Genomic DNA, 21,334 nt, shown 5'->3' on the forward strand with positions numbered 1-21,334 from the left:
TTATGTTTCCTCCCCAGGTACTGGCGGAGAACGTTGGGCATGCAGGTCTGCTATGTTTACCATGAAGATTATCAGTTCTGTTATTCCTTCCGGGGCAGGCCGGGGCACAAACCTTCTATCCTCATGCTCCATGGATTCTCTGCACATAAGGATATGTGGCTCAGTGTGGTCAAGGTGCAGTTCTAGATTCTTCTCTCTCAAGAGGGGGTCACTCGATAAAGAAAACAGTGTCCACTTGCATGTGACGTCATCAGCAATGATGGAAAACAAAGGGAACCCAGAACCATGGCTCAAATCATCTTAAAACTAATTCAGTATCCACGTAACCCTTGAGAAACATGGGGGTTAAGGGAGCCTACCTACCATGCAGTCAAGAATTCATGTATAACTTTTTTGCTCCCCCAAAACTTAACTACAAATAGCCTACTGTTGACCAGAAGCCTTTACCAATAACATAAATGGTTGATTAATACATATTTTGTATGTTATATATATTATATACTGTATTCTTACAATAAAGTAAGCTAGAGAAAAGAAAATGTTATTAAGAAAATGATAAGGAAGAAAAAATACATTTACTATACTGTATCGAAAAAAATCCATGTATAAATGGATCTGCACAGTTCAAACCTGTGTTGTTTGAGGGTCAACTGTATTATTCAGATCCTTTTCTCAGAAAAAATTTACTGAGTTGAATGTTATTTGTAAAATCTGTACCCTAGAAATACTTTCATCTCATGAATATTTCTTAAGGTTTCTGACACTCACCTTCCTCTCAGAATTTGTCATGATTATCAAGATCAGGTTAACAAAATCATTTATTCTTTTTCAATGTTTATTTATTTTTGAGAGAGAGAGACAGAGTGCAAGTGGGGGTGGGGCAGAGAGAGAGGGAGACACAAAATCCAAAGCAGGCTCCAGGCTCTGAACTGTCAGCATAGAGCCAGGCGTGGGGCTCAAATTCACCAACTGCGAGATCATGACCTGAGCCGAAGTCGGGTGCCTAACCGACTTAGCCACCCAGGTGCCTCAAAATCATTTATTCTTTTATACTCCAAGTATCTCCTCCTCCTTCCCCTCATTCTCCCTTTTGTTCTTCTTCTCTTTCTCCCTTGCCCTTCCTCCCTTCCTTCTACTTTCGTTTTTGTTTTTTTTTTTAATTTTCCTGAGTCATTTAGAGAAACCATCTTTATCTAGCAGCTTCCTGAGATTGGTTTTCCAATCTGTCCTGGTTTCCTTGGGTGTGGCAACTTGCATTATTGGTCAGAGGGACCAGGTGGTGCAGGTGGAGGCTGGGAGAGACTCCCACCTCAAGCAGAACTATACCTGAATGATTCCAAGTATGATCTACACGAGGGGGAAAGGGCTCACACATCCTGTAGTTCCTTGTGTTCTCATCCCCAGATTCCACTGGAAGGACAGGCATCCCCATGCCTTAATGAACCTCTCGCTTCCTGCCCCATCTCAGATGTTTGTTTGTTTATTTTTGAGTTTGTTTGTTTGTTTGTTTATTTTTGAGAGAATGAGGAATAAGCATACAAGAGAGAGAAGGGCAGAGAGAGAGGGGGAGAGGGAGAATCCCAAGCAAGCTTTGCACTATCAGTGCAGAGCTCCATGTGGGGCTCAAACCCTTGAACCGTGAGATCATGACCTGACCTGAAATCAAGAGTCAGGTGCTTAACCGACTGAGCCACCCAGATGCCCCTCAGATGTTTTTTATGTAACTGGATATTTGTTTATTGGTAACTGATGTTTCTCAGTTTCCTGGTTCAAAGTGGCACAAATATAAATGGAAGGTATTTTAGGATAATAATCATCCCAGGATTTAGACATTAATGCAAAAAACAAAAAACAAAAAAAGTTGAAACCAGAGGTAGGGTGATCAGACAGTCATGGTTCTTAGAGAAAGCTTTGCTTTTGTTGGCTCTGGGGCTGCTCCAGTTGGCTGTGTTCTGGGAGAACAGAGGCTTATTTTTTAATTCCAAGTCAGTGGCTGCATAACTGAGTAAGTGTGAAAGGGGTGAGGGAAAGGAGAAGGAGATAGTAGATGCCGATCAGCATCGAGAAACAATGAGAGGGGCGCCTGGGTGGCTCAGTTGGTTAAGCGTCTGACTTCAGCTCAGGTCATGATCTCGAGGTCCGTGAGTTCGAGCCCCGCGTTGGGCTCTGTGCTGGCAGCTCAGAGCCTGGAGCCTGTTTCGGATTCTGTGTCTCCCTCTCTCTCTGATCCTCCCCCATTCATGCTCTGTCTCTCTCTGTCTCAAAAATAAATAAACGTTTAAAAAAAAATAAAAAAAAAAAGAAAACAAGAAATTCCAGCTTACTACCTTAACCTTTGTCCCCCTTTTCCAGACATCTCCTGAGTCCCCTCCCATCTGTATATTGATCTTTTGGGGCCTCTGCTCCCTATGAGGTTACTGGCAGTACTTGTATCAGATGTTACTGGGGTAAGACACTGGGTGGCGTAGGCCCACCATCCTCAGGGATGGCTGTCAGGTCACTTGGTAAGTGGGGGCAACCTCCCTAGAAGAGTGGGCAGACATGTCCTGCACACCACATACTGATTCTCTGCACCCATGTGTCCTCAGTTCCTTCCAAAGAACCTGCACTTGGTCTGCGTGGACATGCCGGGACATGAGGGCACCACCCGGTCCTCCCTGGATGACCTGTCCATAGATGGTCAAGTAAAGAGGATACACCAGGTAAGCCGGAAGCTCTACCAAAATTGCTCAGACTGGGCCTTCCCCACCTCACATGCCCAAGCCTGGAGAGCAGGTAAGAGAGTTCCATGCTGACTTGTAACCAGTCTCTAATCCATTCTGTCTGCAAATATTTACAAACAAAATGGCACCCAAATGGTATCATTGGTCAGCTGTGGAGGGCCAGGACCTATTGCATATTGTTCTCCTTTAAGCCTGTTTTAGTTGTTTCTCAAGAAATATGGTATGGACATGTTTTTTAGCTCTTGAAAAAGGAGTTTATAATTCTCAAGATCATTTCCCTAGAGCCTGTTTTTTTGCTTACCACCTACATGACACAATATCATGATAGCCCCTCTGCCTAGTTGTGGAGGATGGGGAGGGTGCTCTTTGCATTTTGTTCTATTTTAGCATCTAGCTTCAGCCTCCCTCTGGCTGAGCTTTCAAAATCATGAGTCTCATGAACCAGTTCAGAATTTAATAGTCTGTAAGTTTCAGATTAACAGTACATATTTTCCCCAGATGAGGATTTTTTTTTAAATGTTTATTTATTTTTGAGAGAGAGAGTGAGTGTGAACAGGGGCAGGGCAGAGAGAGAGGGAGACACAGAATATGAAGCAGGCTCCAGTCTCCAAGCTATCAGCACAGAGCCCACTGCGGGGCTCAAATCACAAACTGTGAGATCATGACCTGAACTGAAGTTGGCGCTAACTGACTGAGCCCCCCAGGTACCCCGAGGATGTTTATTTAATGTCTGTACCCACCCCACCCCCCTTTAGATTGTGTATTCTGATGAGGTCAGGAACCTTATCTTTTGGGGTCTTTGATGTATCCTCAGGAGCTGACCATAGTTCCTTGTACATAATAGATATCCAATAAATATTTTTGAGATGTGTGGATGGTTGGTTGAATGGTTGGATGGTTGAATAGACAGGTTGGTTGTCATATGAATGGATGGTTAGATGGATGGAAAGGGCTTTAAATTAGGGCAAGAGTCTTCAAACTGTGGTTGGCCTGCCACCTATTTTTGTAAGGTAAGTTTTCTTGGAATACAGCCCTGCTCATTCATTTACGTATTATCTCTGGCTGCTTTTGTGCTACAACAGTAGAGTTGAGTAACTGCAACAGAGAACATATGACCCACAAAGCAAATAATATTTTCTCTCGGGACCTTTATAAAAAAGTTTGCTGGCTCATGAATTAGGAGAATTCTTGTTGGTTTTATACTTATAAATGACCCTTCAATCACCTGTGTCAGGTAAAGAGTATTATATGCCATAAGGCTTGTCTGAATAATGGATCCAGTAGATTTCAGGCCCCCTTTCACTAATAGACCTTGTCAGCTGTCCTCACGGGAGGTACAGAGGTTTTCTGCTATGTAATCACTATTGTTGTTGACTACAGCTATATAACCAAGCCTCCTTCTCTTTTCTCTTCCTAGTTTGTAGAATGCCTCAAGCTGAACAAAAAACCCTTCCACCTGATAGGTACCTCCATGGGTGGCCACGTGGCTGGGGTATATGCAGCTTACTACCCTTCAGATGTCTGCAGTCTAAGTCTTGTATGCCCTGCTGGTGAGTTACAAGGCTAAAATAACCCCATGTGTGACTTGAGCACAGCAGGGTCTGAATCTCTAGGGAGCAGATGGCAGTGTCTGCTATGGCTGTCTTTTAGAATCATTTTTTTCAACGTCTACTTTAGAGATATACAGTGCTTTAAAGATAACTAACCAAACAGTAGTTGTATAACCATAATCGTAACCATGCTTTTTTTTTAGATTTTTTTTTTATTAACTTGTTTATTTTTTATTTTTTTAAATTTACATCCAAATTAGTTAGCATATAGTGCAACAATGATTTCAGGAGTAGATTCCTTAATGCCCCTTACCCATTTATCCCATGCCCCCTCCCACAACCCCTCCCCTTAACCCTCCGTTTGTTCTCCATATCTATGAGTCTCTTCAATTTTGTCCCCCTCCATTTTTATATTATTTTTGTTTCCGTTCCCTTATGTTCATCTGTTTTGTCTCTTAAAGTCCTCATATGAGTGAAGTCATACGATTTTTGTCTTTCTCTGACTAATTTCACTTAGCATATCCTCCAGTTCCATCCACGTAGTTGCAAATGGCAAGATTTCATTCTTTTTGATTGCTGAGTAATACTCCATTGCATATATATACCACATCTTCTTTATCCATTCATCCATCGATGGTCCTTTGGGCTCTTTCCATACTTTGGCTATTGTTGATAGTGCTGCTATAAACATGGGGGTGCATGTGTCCCTTCGAAATAGCATACCTGTATCCCTTGGATAAATTGCTGGGTCGTACATGCTAACGTTTAAAATGTAGAGCCAGCCTTTTTCCACAAAGAATTCGAGGTGGTTAATTAAAATGTGTATAGTACTTTGCAGCACTTAAATACAGTACTTTGAAATATAACAATAATATTAATATCCAACATTTATTGAGCTCTTAAAAGCTAAGTTCCCTATATGGATTTAATTCTTGTCATATCCTTATGAGGTGAAAGTGCTGTTCTCATGCTTCTCCTTTTTTTTGCTGAAAACTTAGAAATCTTGATACATAACATGATATTTTTTTAAAAAATCAACAAACAGGGGTGCCTGGATGGCTCAGTCAGTTGAGCATCTGACTCTTGATTTTGGCTCAGGTCATGATCTTAGGGTCATGGGATCAAGCCCTGTGTCAGGCGCTGTGCTGAGCATGGAGCCTGCTTGAGATTCCCTCTCTGTCACTCTGCCCTTCCCCTGCTCATGGGCACGCATGTGTGCTCTCTCTCTAAAATAAAAAAAATAATAAGCCTTATTTTTTGTTTTTCAATCAATGTATATATGCATATGTCAACTTGAGCTGTAATATGTCCCCAGAAATTACATTCTAAAGTTGGATTTTTTTAAAGATTTTAGTTAAAAAAAGACTTTATTTTTTTAAGTAATTTCTACACCCAACATGGGGCTTGAGCTTACAACTGCAAGATCAAGGGTCACATGCTCCACCAACTGAGTCAGCCAGGCGCCCCTGAAGTTGGATTTTTAAAATTCATTTTTCTTATATGTCTTCAAACTTGGATTTGTATTGTGTTAGAGAAAAAAAATCTTAATTTTTCTTTCTTTTTCCTTCTTCTGCTCCCTCCCCCCATCTCTCTGGTACTTTCTTGGAGTATGATTTACACATAGTAAATCATCCAAATTTTAAGTGTACATCTCAATGGCTTTTTACATGTGCATTTACTATCCAGATCAAGATAGTATTATAGGTGGGAACACTGAGGCACAAAGAAATTATGTTAATGCTGGAGCCAGGATAAGAAGAGATCCTAGGATGTCTGACTCTAGAGCCCAAACTGTGGCTTCTTTGGAAATCCTTTAACATCCACTACTTTTATGTGACTCTTACCTACTACTTCCTTTATCTGCTAGAACCCACCATGAGTTGAACCTTCTACTGAAACCTAACTAAATTGACCTTTAAAATATTTTAGTTATCAAAGTCATTTTCAGGTCTGTTGAGGACATTAAAATTGAAGGTAAACTCCCAAAGTGTTTTCTTTTCTCTTTTTCCCAAGCACCATGTCTGAAACCATTTGGGCTTTTAATAATAAAGTTTGAGAACTGGAAAAACAGCTCCTGTGGAAGTTATTAGATTTTTGATCGCTTGTGGAAGATCAGATCTAACTGGCTTTTTTGAATGTATGACTCAGAGAAGAGTTTGACACCTGAGTTTCAATTGGAAATTTAAAATTAAGATTATTTGTGTGTGAAAATGAAAAGATAAACTTGTTTTTAATTTGAAATAATTACATTTTTTAAAAGTTTTTTAAGTTTATTTTGAGAGAGAAATAGAGAGCAAGCAGGGGAGGGGCAGAAAGATATGGAAACATAATCCCAAGCAGGCTCCACGCTGTCAGCACAGAGCCTGATGCAGGGCTCAAATTCACAAACTGAGATCATGACCTGAGCCAAACTCAGGAGTCAGATGCTTAACCAGCTGAGCCACCCAGGTGCTCCCTGCTTTGAAATCATTTTAAATTTACAGAAATGTTGCAAAGATAGTACAGAGAGTCCCATATACCCTTTACCCAGCTTCCCCCATTGTTAACGGCTCACATTACCACAGTAAATTTGTCACAGCTAAGAAACCAACACTGATACAGTACTATTAACTAAACTCTAGGCTTTATTTGGATCTCATTAGTTTTTCCACTAATGTCCTTTTTCTGTTCCAGGATCCGGTCCAGGATACCACATGACATTTAATCTAGGATTATTTTTAAAGTAAAAGGAAATAGATCGTGTAATCTGCCCCATGGCATCGCAAAAGCCACATGATGCCCATGCTAGCTTTAAAGGAATTGCTGAATATAGGAGATTTATAAAGTGTGGATTTCTGCAGCACAGTATTGATGTCACTGCCTTTCTTTCTGAAATGTAGCTTGTCAGCTAAGTTAAACATCTAGACATTTGCTCAGTGTTAGAAGTGAAAATTAGTTTTGCCCTCCAGTGCATATCAGCTCATGTGAATTTTCTTGTGTCTTGCTCCAGGGAGATAGGAAATGATGGTCAGTCTCAACGCCGTTCAGTCTCAGTGAACACCTAATGATCTGGACAAGGAGGGACTGTGTGGAGGGCAACATGGCAGACAGCTCAGAAGGGGTCTCTCTTTCACTGTGTATACATATTGACCCCAAAAAAGAGATTACTAAGTGGGTCCAGGCCAAAGGAAGGAGTTGTCAGTCATTCCAGGCCTGTGTTTTCTTTCCTTCATGTATTTTACCAGCCTTCCCCTTAACGATATGAATGTGCAGGGGCTCAGGCAAGTTGTCTTATCAACTAATGCTTCTTAAACTCTGTCAAACATAATGCCTCCCCAGCATCTTGTTAAAGTGCACATTCTGATTCAAGAGTCTTAGGAGAAGGGCTGAGATTCCGCATTTCTTATGGGCTTCCAGTGCTGCTGGTCCATGGACCACAGTTTGAGTAACCAGTCCCTAAAATATCCTGAAGGATTTTTTTTTTCTGTGTTTCTCAGAGTGTGGTTTTGACCTTGAGCAAGGATGGCAGTACTGATGAAAAAGAAATTTGGTGAAAAACACCTGAAATATATTAGCTCTGGGCCGATATTGGAGGTTTCCTTCTAAAATGGGAGTTGGTAAGAAGGAAGATACATTGCCAAGCTGTTTTGGTTTGAATCCCACAGGCCTGCAGTACTCAACTGATAATCAATTTATACAGCGGCTCAAAGAACTGCAGGACTCAGCCACCATGGAGAAGATCCCCTTGATCCCATCCACTCCAGAAGAGATGAGTGAAATGCTCCAGCTCTGCTCCTACGTCCGCTTCAAGGTGCCCCAGCAGGTAACGTGATCTCAGCAGCAGTCTGCCTGCCCTCTGCCAGAGGCTTGGGCGTCCAGGGCCGGCTTCCTTCACACAGTTCTTGCATCACGTACTCATCTATTTAGTCACTCAGCGCATGTCTGTACTGTGCCTTGACATGTCAGGCACTGTGTTTGGGCACAATGGTGAAGAAATAAGACCGAGAAGGCACCTGTGCAGACACTGGCCTGGAGGGGGGTGGCGGGGAGACAGGCAACTAACAAGTAAACAAATACAAACTGTGGTAAGTTCTATCGAGGAAATGAAGCTGGTGTATAGTGATTGAAAGCAGGGAGGCAGTGGAGACTTTGATAAACCTCTTTAAGGAAATAGCGTAGGCAGAGATGGGGAAAACATAGGTAAGTTTAAGGCACTGGAAGGAGGCTTGGGTGAATGGGGCCCAGAGGGAGAGGGAGGGAGGGAGGTAAGGGCTACAGCAGAGATTTCTTCTTCTTTTTCTTTTTCTTTTTCCTTTTTCTTTTTCTTTTTCTTTCTCTTTTTCTTTTTCTTTTCTTTCCTTTTTTTTTTTTTAAATTTCAGGACTGCTTTACACTCTTAAGAATTATTAAGAACCCCCCAAAGAGCTTTTGTTTATGGAGGTTCTGACTATTGACATTTACCATATCAGAAAGTAAAACTCAGAAAATGCAAAACACGAGAACATACCTACAGGCACTCGTAATCAGTATGATGACACTATCCCTCGACAAGTAGGTTCTGAGAAGCACAATGCTTTTGAGAGAATGAAATTGAAGAGAGCAAGTAATATTTAGCATTACAATGAAAATAGTTTGACCTCTTGGACTAGCAGAAACCGCTTTGAGAACCACTGGGCTAGATCACCTAGGACCCAACAGGTGATGGGAAGGAGCCTGGAGTTCTAGGAAGGACTGTGGGGTGCTCAAACAGAAACAAAGAACCATTGGGGTCCTCCTGTGACCTGGGAGGTGACAGTGGTGTAGACGAAGGCAGTGGCAGTGGAGACTAGAGACCTGAGATGCTTTGGAGGAAGGACAGACAGCACTTATGGCAAATTGGAAGTGGAGGATGTGGGACAGTGAGGAGTCACAAGTGATTTCTGGTACTTGAGTTGGATAAAGGCAGCATTTTCTTTTTTTTTTTTTTTTTTTTTTTTAGATTGGTTCTTTTTTTTTTTTTTTCCAACGTTTATTCATTTTTGGGACAGAGAGAGACAGAGCATGAACGGGGGAGGGGCAGAGAGAGAGGGAGACACAGAATCGGAAGCAGGCTCCAGGCTCTGAGCCATCAGCCCAGAGCCCGACGCGGGGCTCGAACTCACAGACCGCGAGATCGTGACCTGGCTGAAGTCGGACGCTTAACCGACTGCGCCACCCAGGCGCCCCAAGGCAGCATTTTCTGAGTAGGGGAAGGAGAGAGGGAGGGTGGGTCTTGGGGACAGGCTCCAATTTGGACTTATTCAAGCTGTCTGTAAGGGCTCCAGGTGTAGATGTCAAGCAGACAGTTGGAGGTGCAGATTGGATATACAGGTAGAGCTGAGGGACTGGTTAGAGCCATCAGCAGGATGTTGTGGCAGGTCACGGTCTGAATGAAGCTGTGAATCTGGGGAAGGGCTGTGGGAACCAAGAGATAAGAATGCATGGTTCAGTCTCATAACTGCAACTAATCTTTTTCTAGTGTAGGAACTGGACTCTGCCTTGGGGTGGGGCCTCCTAGGAGTTGAGGGAACGGACTCTGTTCAGATGGTGTGAACACGACTCAGTTAAGGGGTGTAGAAGCACCCAGAGTCTGCTTCTGGGGTATGTTCTATCCCTGATATCCTTTTTTTTAGTTGTGAGCTTGCATTGATCCCCTCCCAGCTGTGATCTCTTCCCAGTCTAGAGTAGTCAAACAGCGCTTTAGGAAATTCCGTGTTTTGGGGTGCCTGGACTGCTCAGTCGGTTGAGCATCCGACTTCAGCTCAGGTCATGATCTCGCAGATCATTGGGCTTGCTGCTGTCAGCAAAGAGCCCACTTTGCATACTCTGTCCCCCTCTCTCTGCTCCTCTCCCACTTGTTTTTTTTTTTTTTTTCTCTCTCTCAGAAATAAATACACGTTAAAAAAAAAAAAAGAAAATTCCACATTTTGAGTTGTCAGGGATATGAAAACACTGGGAGAAAGTAAGCGGCAGCTCTAAAAGTCTTCCCTTCTAGGAGACAAGGAGCATCAGGCACTCTGCCTTCAGTGTCATGTTGTTATGTTTGTCTATTTACTTGCCTGTGTTTTCCACTCTAACCTCAGCAAAATCAAGAATTTTGTTTTAACTGGCTGTTTTATCAGCCCCCTCCCCCTCCCCCCCTGCCGCAGCCTTTAGCACAGTGCTTGCATCAAATAGGTCCTGGGTATAGATTGGGTGGGCCAGAGGACGGCAAGATGCCCGGACATGCAGAGATGGAGAATGGACATGTGAGTAGATGCAGAGGAGTAGATGGACACATGAATTGATGCCTGTATATGCTTAGATGATTAAAAGTGCAGGATGGATGGATGGGAGGTTGCCTGGAGAATGCAGGGATGGAAGGTGGATGGATGGGTGGATGCAGGATAGATGGATATACTGGTGTATGATTCAGAGATGCAGGGTGGTTGGATGGATGTCTGCATGAAGCAGGGATGGAGGTTGGACGAATGGGTAGATGCGGGGTAGGTGGATGCACGGATAGATATATGCACGTATGAGTCAGAGATGCAAGATAGGTGGATGGGTGGCAGAATGGGTAGAGCAGGTGGATGGGTGGAGGATGCAAGATGGATAGATACATGGGGGCAAGATACATAGTAGAGCAAAGAAAATGGCTGATGCTGAGACAGTGTGTTGGACAGCTTGCCATTGGTCTCACCTCTAGGCTTCTACTTCCAGAATGGTCAGGTTCTAGTCATGCTCCAGACGGTTGGTTTAGAGCAGTTCTGGCTGGATGTTCCCACTTCAGTCAGCACACAGGACTCCATGGAGTCATTTAAGGGGCTTGAACCATTCCCAGGTAGATGAGTGCCAGTGCTAATGTGAAGACTGTACTCTACTTCAACTCCTGAGGCACGAGGAAGAGGAGGACTGTGTTCCTTCTGCCCATAGCATGTCTCTGGGTCAGGATTCCGGGTCCAGGAGATCTGGCCTGCCCACATTTGCTGCAGCCTTCTCCAGCCCTCCGCAAGGAAGACAAAGATAACATTAAATAATAAGCAAAGGACTATGGAACCCTTCCCAGAATTTTCTCAGTAGTTTATCTCTTTATTGTTCAAGAGGCTCATCAACCCCAATAGTTTAATTTTTTTTAATAGACCTTGTTCTGCATGTGGATATTATTAAACAGTTATTTGATATTATCTCCAGCCAGATTGTGTTTTAAGCTTAGCAGAGAATCTCAAGATGAAGTGGCTGTGACCCCATCTCAGGTGTTTTTTACATGCTTTGGCTTCCCAGTACTACCCACGTTCCTCCTTAATTACAAAGGAAAAAGCATCATATGACCCTGAGTCAATTACAATGCATACTACATTGTGGGAATTTGGAGGACCAGGCCTTAAAACCTTGACAATGCCAATGCTGTAAATTGCTGGACTTTATTTCCTTCACTGTCCCAGAGCCCTGGGGGGCCCAAGGAAACAAATCATCTCCTGCCTTCTAACTATGGGTCACTTCTCTGTAGATCCTGCAAGGCCTTGTTGACGTCCGAATCCCTCATAACAACTTCTACCGAAAGCGTAAGTAGTGCCGTTTCAGCTTTTTGCTCGTGACAAATGAAGCTTTATGGGTGGCTGGCTCTTCTAGTTTACATTTCTGAGACTTGGATAGTTTTCTGGGGCCACAGAAAGTGGTGGCCTGGACTCAATGCCTGTCCCTGAACTCTGCCGTGGGTACCCAGCGTGTGCTCACTTTGTTTTCCTTTTCTGAAGTGTTTTTGGAAATCGTCAGTGAGAAGTCAAGATACTCCCTCCATCAGAACATGGACAAGATCAAGGTCCCAACGCAGATCATTTGGGGAAAACAAGACCAGGTATGTAGTGTGTCCCTGGGGCCACCTGTGCCAGTTGCACTGGCCTTTGAGGAAAAACAAGAGGTCATTTATAAAGTGAGCCTCATCGGCTGGTTTCTGATACCAGCAAGAGATGGAACACACCTGGGTCAGGTGCTGATATTTATGAGGGATGTCATTCTCTGAGTTGAGAGCAATGACATTGATCTTTTAAAATGAAAGGCAATTTAAAATCATTTTTACAGATTACTTTTATCAAAGCCATGTAGCCTCATAGTACAAAAAACTTTATTTTATTTATTTTTATTTTTTTTTAACGTTTATTTATTTTTGAGACAGGGAGAGACAGAGCACGGACAGGGAAGGGTCAGAGAGAGGGAGACACAGAATCTGAAGCAGGCTCCAGGCTCTGAGCTGTCAGCACAGAGCCCGACGCGGGGCTAGAACTCACAGACCGCGAGATCATGGCCTGAGCTGAAGTCAGCCACTTAACCGACTGAGCCACCCAGGCACCCCTACAAAAAACTTTAAAGAGTACAAAAAGGTAGAGGCACCTGGGTGGCTCAGTCTGTTAAGTGTCCAACTTTGGTTCAAGTCATGATCTTGTGGTTTAGGACTTCTAGCCCTTCATTGGGCTCTCTACTCTCAGTGTAGAGCCCACTTCGGATCTTCTGTCCCTCTCGCTCTCTCTGCCTCTCCCCCACGCACATGCGTGTGTTCTCTCTCTCTCAAAAATAAACAAACATTAAAAAACGAATACCAGGGGCGCCTGGGTGGCGCAGTCGGTTAAGCGTCCGACTTCAGCCAGGTCACGATCTCGCGGTCCGTGAGTTTGAGCCCCGCGTTGGGCTCTGGGCTGATGGCTCGGAGCCTGGAGCCTGTTTCCGATTCTGTGTCTCCCTCTCTCTCTGCCCCTCCCCCGTTCATGCTCTGTCTCTCTCTGTCCCAAAAATAAATAAACGTTGAAAAAAAAAAAAATTAAAAAACGAATACCAAAAGGTTTCTGATGAAAATTTGATCCCTTTTCCATCCCACATTCCAATTCCCATTTCCTTGAGGCAGTTCTTACTGTCTTACATTTATTTCTTAAATTTTCTTAGGCAGATATTGACAGCAGCAAATATTTTTTACTTAGTTGTGACTATCTCTGTCGCAACTACTGAGCTCTGCTGTTGTGCAAAAGCAGCCATAGACAATATGCAGACAAGTGACCTGGCAGAGTTCCAATGAACCTTTATTTCCAAAAACAGGCAGCGGACCATTATTTACTTACTGCTATGCTAAGCATACATATACATACATAGATAAATTTTATCTGTAAGTTGTTCACACATGCTATATGCACTGTTTTGCACATTATTATTTCATATATGTAGGAATTTATGTATCTTGGAAATCATTTCATACCAGCCCACACAGATTTACTGCTCTATTTTTTAATATATATTTTTTTTTATTTTCCTGACTTTTATTCATGTATTTAAGTAATAAGTTTTTCTTTTTTTTTCTTTTTTTTTTTTTTTAAATTTTTTTTTAACGTTTATTTATTTTTGAGACAGAGAGAGACAGAGCATGAACGGGGAGGGTCAGAGAGAGGGAGACACAGAATCTGAAACAGGCTCCAGGCTCTGAGCTGTCTGCACAGAGCCCGATGCGGGACTCGAACTCACGGACCGCGAGATCATGACCTGAGCCAAAGTCGGCCGCTTAACCGACTGAGCCACACAGGCGCCCCAGTAATAAGTTTTTCTATACACACACAAAAATGATAAGACCAGTGGTTAAATCCTGCTTTTTTTTCTTAAATTTTTAAGAGGTTTATTTATTTTTGAGAGAGAGAGAGAGAGAGAACAAAGTAGGGGGGGGGTAGGCAGAGAGAGAGGGAGACAGAGAATTCGAAGCAGGCTCAGTGCTGTCAGCACAAAGTTCAATGTGGGGCCCAAACCCATGAATTGTGAGATCATGACCTGAGCTGAAATCAGATGCTTAACCGACTGAGCCACCCGGGCTCCCCACATTCAGGAATTTTAACACTGATGCGATGCCTTTGTCTAATCTACCATCCATATTTCAAATTCATCAGCTGTTTCAACAAGGTCCTATATGGAATCCTTCTCCTTCTCTTGCTTCCCTGAACTAGGATCTAATCCAGGATCACATATTAAATGTCATGTCTCTGCAGTCTCCTTTATTATGGACCGATACCCTACTCTGTCATTCATGGCGTTGAGATATTTGAAAAGTATAGGTCAGTTATTTTATGAAATGTTCCTTAATTTGACTTTGCTGTTTCCTCATGATTAAACTCAGGTTTTGTATCACCACTGGAATAGCTCATGCATGGTAAGATTTCACATCTCGGACACACAGTGTCCTTCTGCCCATCCTCATGATGTTAATGTTGATTGCCTGGTTAAGATGTCTCATTTCTTCATTGTAGAGTTACTGTTTCTCTCCTTGCAACTGATAAGGAGTCTGTTGGAGACACTTTGAAATATCCTGTTCCTCATCAAACATTCCCCCCCCCCAGATTTACCATCTGTGAATGATTCTTGCCCCAAGCAAAGTTTACATTCTTCTTTTTTTTAATGTTTGTTTGTTTTTGAGAGAGAGAGAGAGAGAGAGAGAGAGAGAGAGAATGCGCAGGAAAGGGGCAGCGAGATGGAGACAGAGGATCTGGAGCAGGCTCTGTGCTGTCAGGGCAGAGCCCACTGTGGGGCTCGAACCCACAAATTGTGAGATCGTGACCTGAGCTGAAGTCAGATACTCAACCATCTGAGCCACGTGCACACCCCTTTTCTTTTTCTTCTTTAAGTTTATGTATTTATTTTGAGGGACAGAGTGAGTCGGGGGAAGGGCAGAGAGAGAGAGATGCAGAGAAAGAATCCCAAGCAGGCTCTGCCCTGTCAGCACTGAACCCAACACAGGGCTTGATCTTGTGAACGGTGAGATCATGATCTGAGTGGAAATCAAGAGTCAGACACGTACTGCCTGAGCCACCCAGGTGCCCCTACGTGATTCTTGTAACAGCTGCATAGTACTCCATTTTATGGCTCTGCCACAGTGTATATAATTAATGCCCTACTAATGGTCATTTAGATAATTTCTAGTTTTTTGCTATTAAACATACCTGAACATCAGTACAGGTATGAGTTTGTGGAGTGTGAGAGCATACGCAAAGTGTGAATCCTTTGGTGTGGACCCACTGGGTCAAAAGGCAAGTGCTTTTTAAAATTTTAATAGGTGTTAGGAGTGCCTGGCTGGATCAGTTGGTAGAACATGCAACTCTTGAAGTCGGGGTTGTGAGTTTAAGCCCCACGTTGGGTATAGAGCTTACTTTAAAAAAAATTTTTTTTTAATAATAACGTTTTAATAGGTTTTATTAGATGGCTCTGTATTAGTTTGCTGGCATAGTCATAACAAAGTACCACAAACTGGGTGACCTAAACAATAGAAATTGACGATCTTAGGGTTCTAGAAGCTAGTAGTCCAAGTTCAAGTTGTCAGCAATTTGGTTCCTCGTGGGAGCTCTCAGGGAGAATCTGTACCATGCCTCTTCCCCAGCTTCTGGTGGATGCTGGCGATCTTTGTGTTCCTTGGCTAATAGATATCTCACCCTGCTGTCAGCCTTCATCCTCACATGGCATTCTCCCTATACCTGTGTGTCTCTGTTTAAATTTTTGTAAGGGGGCCAATCATATTGAGTGAGGAGTCCACCCTGCACCTGTATGACCTCATCTTAACTAATTACATTTGCAACAACGTATTTTCAAATAAAGTCACCTTTTGAAGGATTGGCAGTTGGTACTTCAAGATATGAATTTTAGGGGGGACACAAGCGATAATAGAGCCTCCATACTGATTTATGTTTTTTGTTTGCAACTGTTCTTTAGAAATTGTATCTTAACTCAGAGTTCTTCTAAAATGTAAAGGAAGAGGAGGCAATGAGAAATGGAGCCTTTCTTTTTTTTTTTTTTTTTTAATTTTTTTTAATGTTTATTCAGTTTTGAAAGACAGAGAGCACAAGCAGGGCTGGGGTGGAGAGAGAGGGGGACACAGAATCCGAAGCAGGCTTCAGGCTCTGAGCTGTCAGCACAGAGCCCGACACGGGGCTCAAACTCATGAACCGCGAGATCATGACCTGAGCTGAAGTTGGATGCTCAACCTATTGAGTCACCCAGGCGCCCCAGAAATGGAGCCTTTCTAAGGTCAGGATGGTCTCCTGGAAGGAGAAGCCAGGACTGTGTGCCCAGCACATAGGGGGAGGGAGCGGTGATAGCATCAGTGTGCAGCTATCCCAGATCGGCCAGGCGTGTCAAGGATGTATAGTGCAGGGAGGTGGGCATGGAGAGGAGGGAGGGCTCACATGATCTCTTCTGCAGCAGCCAAAGGACTAAAAGAAGCTTTGTGTACATCTGAGGGGAGAAGCAGGACACAGAGTAGGCCAGCAGGGGCTTATTCAATCAGAATCAAGTTAGAACAATGAAGGCCTTTCTTCATTCTAGAAACCCCAAAGGTTATTTGGGGCTCTCAGGGACCAACAAGGGGACAATGCAGAAACCAGGTTGCTGGGCTTAGACAAAGTCTAGGTTCCAGCCCTGCCTTTGCTCTGTATTGGCCCGTGACCTTGGGCAAGCCACTCAGCCACTCCAAATCCTGTGTTTCTCTTCTACTAGGGTGAATGTGAGGCTTAAGTGAATACATATGAGGGTGATCTTTCTCCAGTTACACAAAAATAAGTTGTTTATTACTCATGTCCTTTGCCTGTGATAGTTGGCCTCTGGCTAGGGTCCAGAATTTCTTCCAGGACTCTGGAGTCCATTTTGTTCTGAAAAAAGAGCATAACGTTCCATGGGCCTGCTATAAATACAATCAGATCTTCTGTGTGTTCTATGGACCATCCCCAGGGCAGAATCCAAATAGCAAAGGCTTTAGGAGCCCTTTATTTCATAGCCTTTTGCTTCCCAAGCATCTGGCTCTTTTCCTGCTCTATCATCAACATTTGGTGTCACTGGCCAGCCCCTTCCAGGCTGAATGCAGTCTCCCTGTTCTTTGGACCCCTGTAGGTTCTGTAGCTGCTGTACTGTAGACTGCAGGGAGCTATGCACATTGTTGTATGTCAGTCATGCCCCCTGGATTTGGCCAGTATACAGCCTGCACAACTAAACCTGAGAGGATTTCTGCACAGCAGTTTAAGTATTTCCCCTCTGTGTTCAGTCCCACAGAGTGGGAGGGCCTTGTGGAAATACACAAGGTTTATTACTATTCATGTCCCTTCATCCTGCTAGCACAGTGCCTGGTATGCAGGAGACCCAGAGTACACAGTGAATGAGTGAAAGTTAGAAAGTAAATAGGGGCGCCTGGGTGACTCAGTTGGTTGAGCATCTGACTCTTGATCTTGACTCAGGTCATGATCTCACAGTTTCGTGGGTTTGAGCTGACAGCACAGAGCCTGCTTGGGATTCTCCCTCTCTCTCTGCCCCTCCCCTGCTAGCACTCTCCTCTCTATGGCTCTCTCAAAATAAATAAATAAACTTAAAAAAAAAAAGATGCCTTATTTAAAAAAAAAGTAAATAAACTAGCAAAGGGACAAACCCACTAACTGACTGCCTATGCATTTAAGTCAGCTAACAGATTTATATTGAGCACCTAGTATGTGCCTGACACCATATTAGACCCTGGGAAAATAGCAGGGACCAAGACAGACAGGATCCCTACCCTCCAGCAGCTTATGGTCTACTTACATTATCATGCCTGACAGGGCTCAAACTAAGGTTAGATCCTATCTTTATAATTTTTATATTTTATTCATGATGGATCTTTTTGCATTAATGTTTGTTTTAAATACTGCGTTAAAATAATCTTCATCCTGGGGCACCTGAGTGGCTCAGTTGGTTAAGCATCCAACTCTTGATCTCAGGGTCTTGAGTTCAAGCCCCACATTGGGCTCCACCCGGGAGCTTACTTAAAAAAATAATAATCTCCATATTGATGACTGAGTTCTTTGGAGCCTGCTTAGGTTTTGTGCCCAAGGCCAGTGCCTCACTTTCTTCACCCTAATTTTGGCCTTGGCCTGAAATGGGATGGAGGAAGATTGTTTGACCATCTGTATGAATGTCTTGCCCAAGAAACAGCTGCTGTGGTTCCCGTAGACGTGCATGAGGGTCCACACAGCTGTTATTGCATGTACCTCTGAGTGACCGTAGGGAATGCTGGATTTGGCCAGCATAACAGGGTCAAAGCTAGAGGCTCATGTGGGTATTTTTGAGCTCTCTGTAGGATATTCAGTTGCGAGTTTCTACTTTTTCATACTTTGACCAGTTGAGTCCACTTGCATTTCCTCTGGGTATTTTTCCACAGAATCTGGACTTTATTTCTGCTCAGACAGGTGCCACGGCAGCCTTACCTGTGAGTGAGGGGAAGACAGAGGTGTCTGATTCCTCTGCAGGGTGCCCCCCTCACTAAGCTCCCCATTAGCTGCTCCTATTTGTGGCCCCGGGGGTGCTTTGCTGTGCTCTGTGCCTTGGCCAAGGGATGCTTCTCGCTCCACTTCCTGGGTGGAAAATCTTGGTTCTAATGGTCTGATGGTTCAATGGATTGATGAAAATGAAGCTCAAAAACAGAAGGCACTTGGGGAACCTGGGTGGCTCAGTTGGTTGAGCATCAACTTTGGCTCAGGTCATGATCTCGCAGTCTGTGGGTTCAAGCCCCGCATCCGGCTCTGTGCTGACAGCTCAGAGCCTGGAGCCTGCTTCAGATTCTGTGTCTCCCTCTCTCTACCCCTCCCCAGCTTGCACTCTGTCTCTCTCTTTCAAAAAAAAAATAAGTATTAAAAAAAATTTTTAAGGAAAAAAGAAAACAGACAGCAGTTGAGTTTGTTGTGGGTCCTGCTTTTGTGTTGAGGATGAGGGGAGGGGTCTTCTTGGGTGGGATGAGTTGAAGGTGAAAGCCATGAAAGGGAACGAATGCAAATCTGAGACTACATAGGGTGTTGGGGAGGAAACACTGGATTGTTGTAAATGGCCAGGTAACCTAGGGCACAATGAAATTAAATGCCTTATTGGGAAAGGGTCAGCCCTGGAGAGTGGTGGCTTTCATATCAGAAGAGCGTTCCCCGTTATTCACAAACTTCAAGGCCTTCAGTCACACAGCTCTGGGGACCCCCAGAAGACCTTCAGAGAGATACTATTCCCCCATCTCCAGCTTGGGATAATTAGCATTCACCTCTTGCATCTTGTTTATGTGTCTTTCCCACAGCTGGACTGATCATGTCCATCCCTAACATAGCCCTGCAGACTCCCACTGCTGTCAGATGGAGGCCTGAGCCCCAAGCATGGCTGGGGGAACAGGCCCCTCTTCCCTACCCCATCTCTCCACCATGCACTCCCCACTCCCTGCGTGCTTTGTCTCAGCACCAAGCTAACTGCCGTCGCCTGCTCTTGCCATGATGTGCCCCCCTGTCCCGCATCATCCATGAATCCTCCTCCCTTGTGCACTCTCAGCTCCCAGAATGCTCCCCCAACAGAACCCTCGCCTGCTGACCAGTCTGGCTTCCCTACCGGACCAGGCAGGGGCTGTGTATTTCCACTTCAGTAATGCTGGCAGTGACACAACTCCTAGCACCAAATTGCAGAAGAAAACGTGAGGCATGCAGTCATATCTGTCAGAGGGCACAAGCCCCGACACCGAAGTGACTTGATCCCACAAATCACCCCTGCCAGGCTTCAGGTGGCATTCCGTTCCCCGAAAGCGTGTACTCAGGCATCTGAGTCTTTTCTATCTGGTTCCCTCTCTCGTCCTGCCTACAGGTGCTCGACGTGTCTGGGGCAGACATGCTGGCCAAGTCAATTGCCAACTGCCAGGTGGAACTTCTGGAAAACTGTGGGCACTCAGTTGTGATGGAGAGGCCCCGGAAGACAGCCAAGCTCATTGTCGACTTCTTAGCTTCTGTGCACAACACAAGCAACAACAAGAAGCTGGACTGAGGCCCCACGACCGCAGCCTGCATTTGGCACTGAGCATCTGCCCCCATCTCCAAAATCTGACGCGGCCACCACTTCTCAGGGATCCTGCCCCAAACGCGGTCAGAGAGCCAGCGTCCCTGAGGAAGCCAGTCCCCTGTCCCCAGTCTTGACAGATCCACAGAGCTTCGGGAGCCACGAGCAGATCTCCAAGATATTTTTCACAATGTAGAAACTCACATGGAACAAAATTAAGAAAACCCAGCCATGAAATCTACCCAGAAGTCTTCAAATTCATGTTGCAAAGCGGCTGCCTTGGACCCTAATCACCGAGACCGTTTTCTTTCAAAACATCCCTCACAGACTGAGACTCGAGGTTTTTCTGTTGCTTCAACATCCTCCCCTGCATGGTCAGTGGCTGTTTTAGGAGCATTAGTCTCCATTTGCTGAGCCCCTCTTGTCTATGTCTAGTTTAAGTTTTATGTTAGAGACCCCTATATGAATGCAGTTCGTCAGCTGCAAGATCAGGGAGGGAAACAGCAAGCTATGAAAAACATTAACATGCGAGGAGGGGTGTGTTTCCACTGCTGCCAGCCCTCCCACCTGCCAGAGCAGTGGGGAACACAGGTGGGTGGTTTGATGGGCCCCCACATGTCAGCTCCATCACAAGGGAGCCTAGAACAGTCACAGTGCAAAGAGCACCCGGCAGGGTGGGTTTCCTGGGAATAACTTATTATTTTTAAAAATAGGACTAATAAAGCAATAATGTTCTAGACATCTGTATCTAAATAATCACACAAAAGCACCTCGTGGGCCTCGTGTCTCTCTTGCTGTGCTACTGAAGACCCTTGGGTGTAAAATACTAGTTTGTTAATGAATTCTGTGAATTCTGTGAACAGTAATGTGATTGAAAATAAGTCTAAACAGCTGTAAAAGTGATCACAATGACATGACATAAATTTAATAAATCTAGATCAGCAACATGCAGACAGTTTCCATTCCTAAGCTCCTATTTAAGTGCAGTGTTGGCAGATTTCATGTCCATTTTAAAAAAGGCGTTTTGTTTTGTTTGTTTTAAGGCTTATTCTAAGGCATTGGAAAGCCTGGTTTGGATGGGTTATTAGTTTTCTTTTAAGTCTTATTTGCAATTTTTATTCAAAATTTTTTAATGTTCATTTATTTTTGAGAGAGAGAGAAAGAACGAGTGGGGGAGGGGAAGAGAGAGAGGGAGACACAGAATCCAAAGCAGGCTCCAGGCTCTGAGCTGTCAGCACAGAGCCCGATGTG

At 44.1% G+C, this 21,334-nt stretch overlaps 1 protein-coding gene across 5 annotated transcripts in view; it reads left to right on the forward strand.

Annotated features, from left to right (window-relative positions):
* ABHD6 (abhydrolase domain containing 6, acylglycerol lipase) overlaps nucleotides 1–21,034 on the forward strand; it is a 54,531-nt gene extending 33,497 nt beyond the window's left edge. For all 5 annotated transcript variants that reach the window (XM_045493349.1, XM_045493350.1, XM_045493352.1 and 2 more), the window contains exons 4-10: nucleotides 18–174; nucleotides 2,589–2,702; nucleotides 4,141–4,273; nucleotides 7,918–8,075; nucleotides 11,760–11,814; nucleotides 12,007–12,107; nucleotides 19,895–21,034. In XM_045493349.1, the coding sequence (XP_045349305.1) occupies nucleotides 18–174; nucleotides 2,589–2,702; nucleotides 4,141–4,273; nucleotides 7,918–8,075; nucleotides 11,760–11,814; nucleotides 12,007–12,107; nucleotides 19,895–20,071 (895 nt within the window). In that variant the 3' untranslated portion in view covers nucleotides 20,072–21,034. The remainder of the gene's footprint in view (nucleotides 1–17; nucleotides 175–2,588; nucleotides 2,703–4,140; nucleotides 4,274–7,917; nucleotides 8,076–11,759; nucleotides 11,815–12,006; nucleotides 12,108–19,894) is intronic.
* The last annotated feature ends 300 nt before the right edge of the window (nucleotides 21,035–21,334 follow it).

The sequence above is a fragment of the Leopardus geoffroyi genome, chromosome A2 (genome assembly GCF_018350155.1).
Source record: "Leopardus geoffroyi isolate Oge1 chromosome A2, O.geoffroyi_Oge1_pat1.0, whole genome shotgun sequence".
Lineage (NCBI taxonomy): Eukaryota > Metazoa > Chordata > Mammalia > Carnivora > Felidae > Leopardus > Leopardus geoffroyi.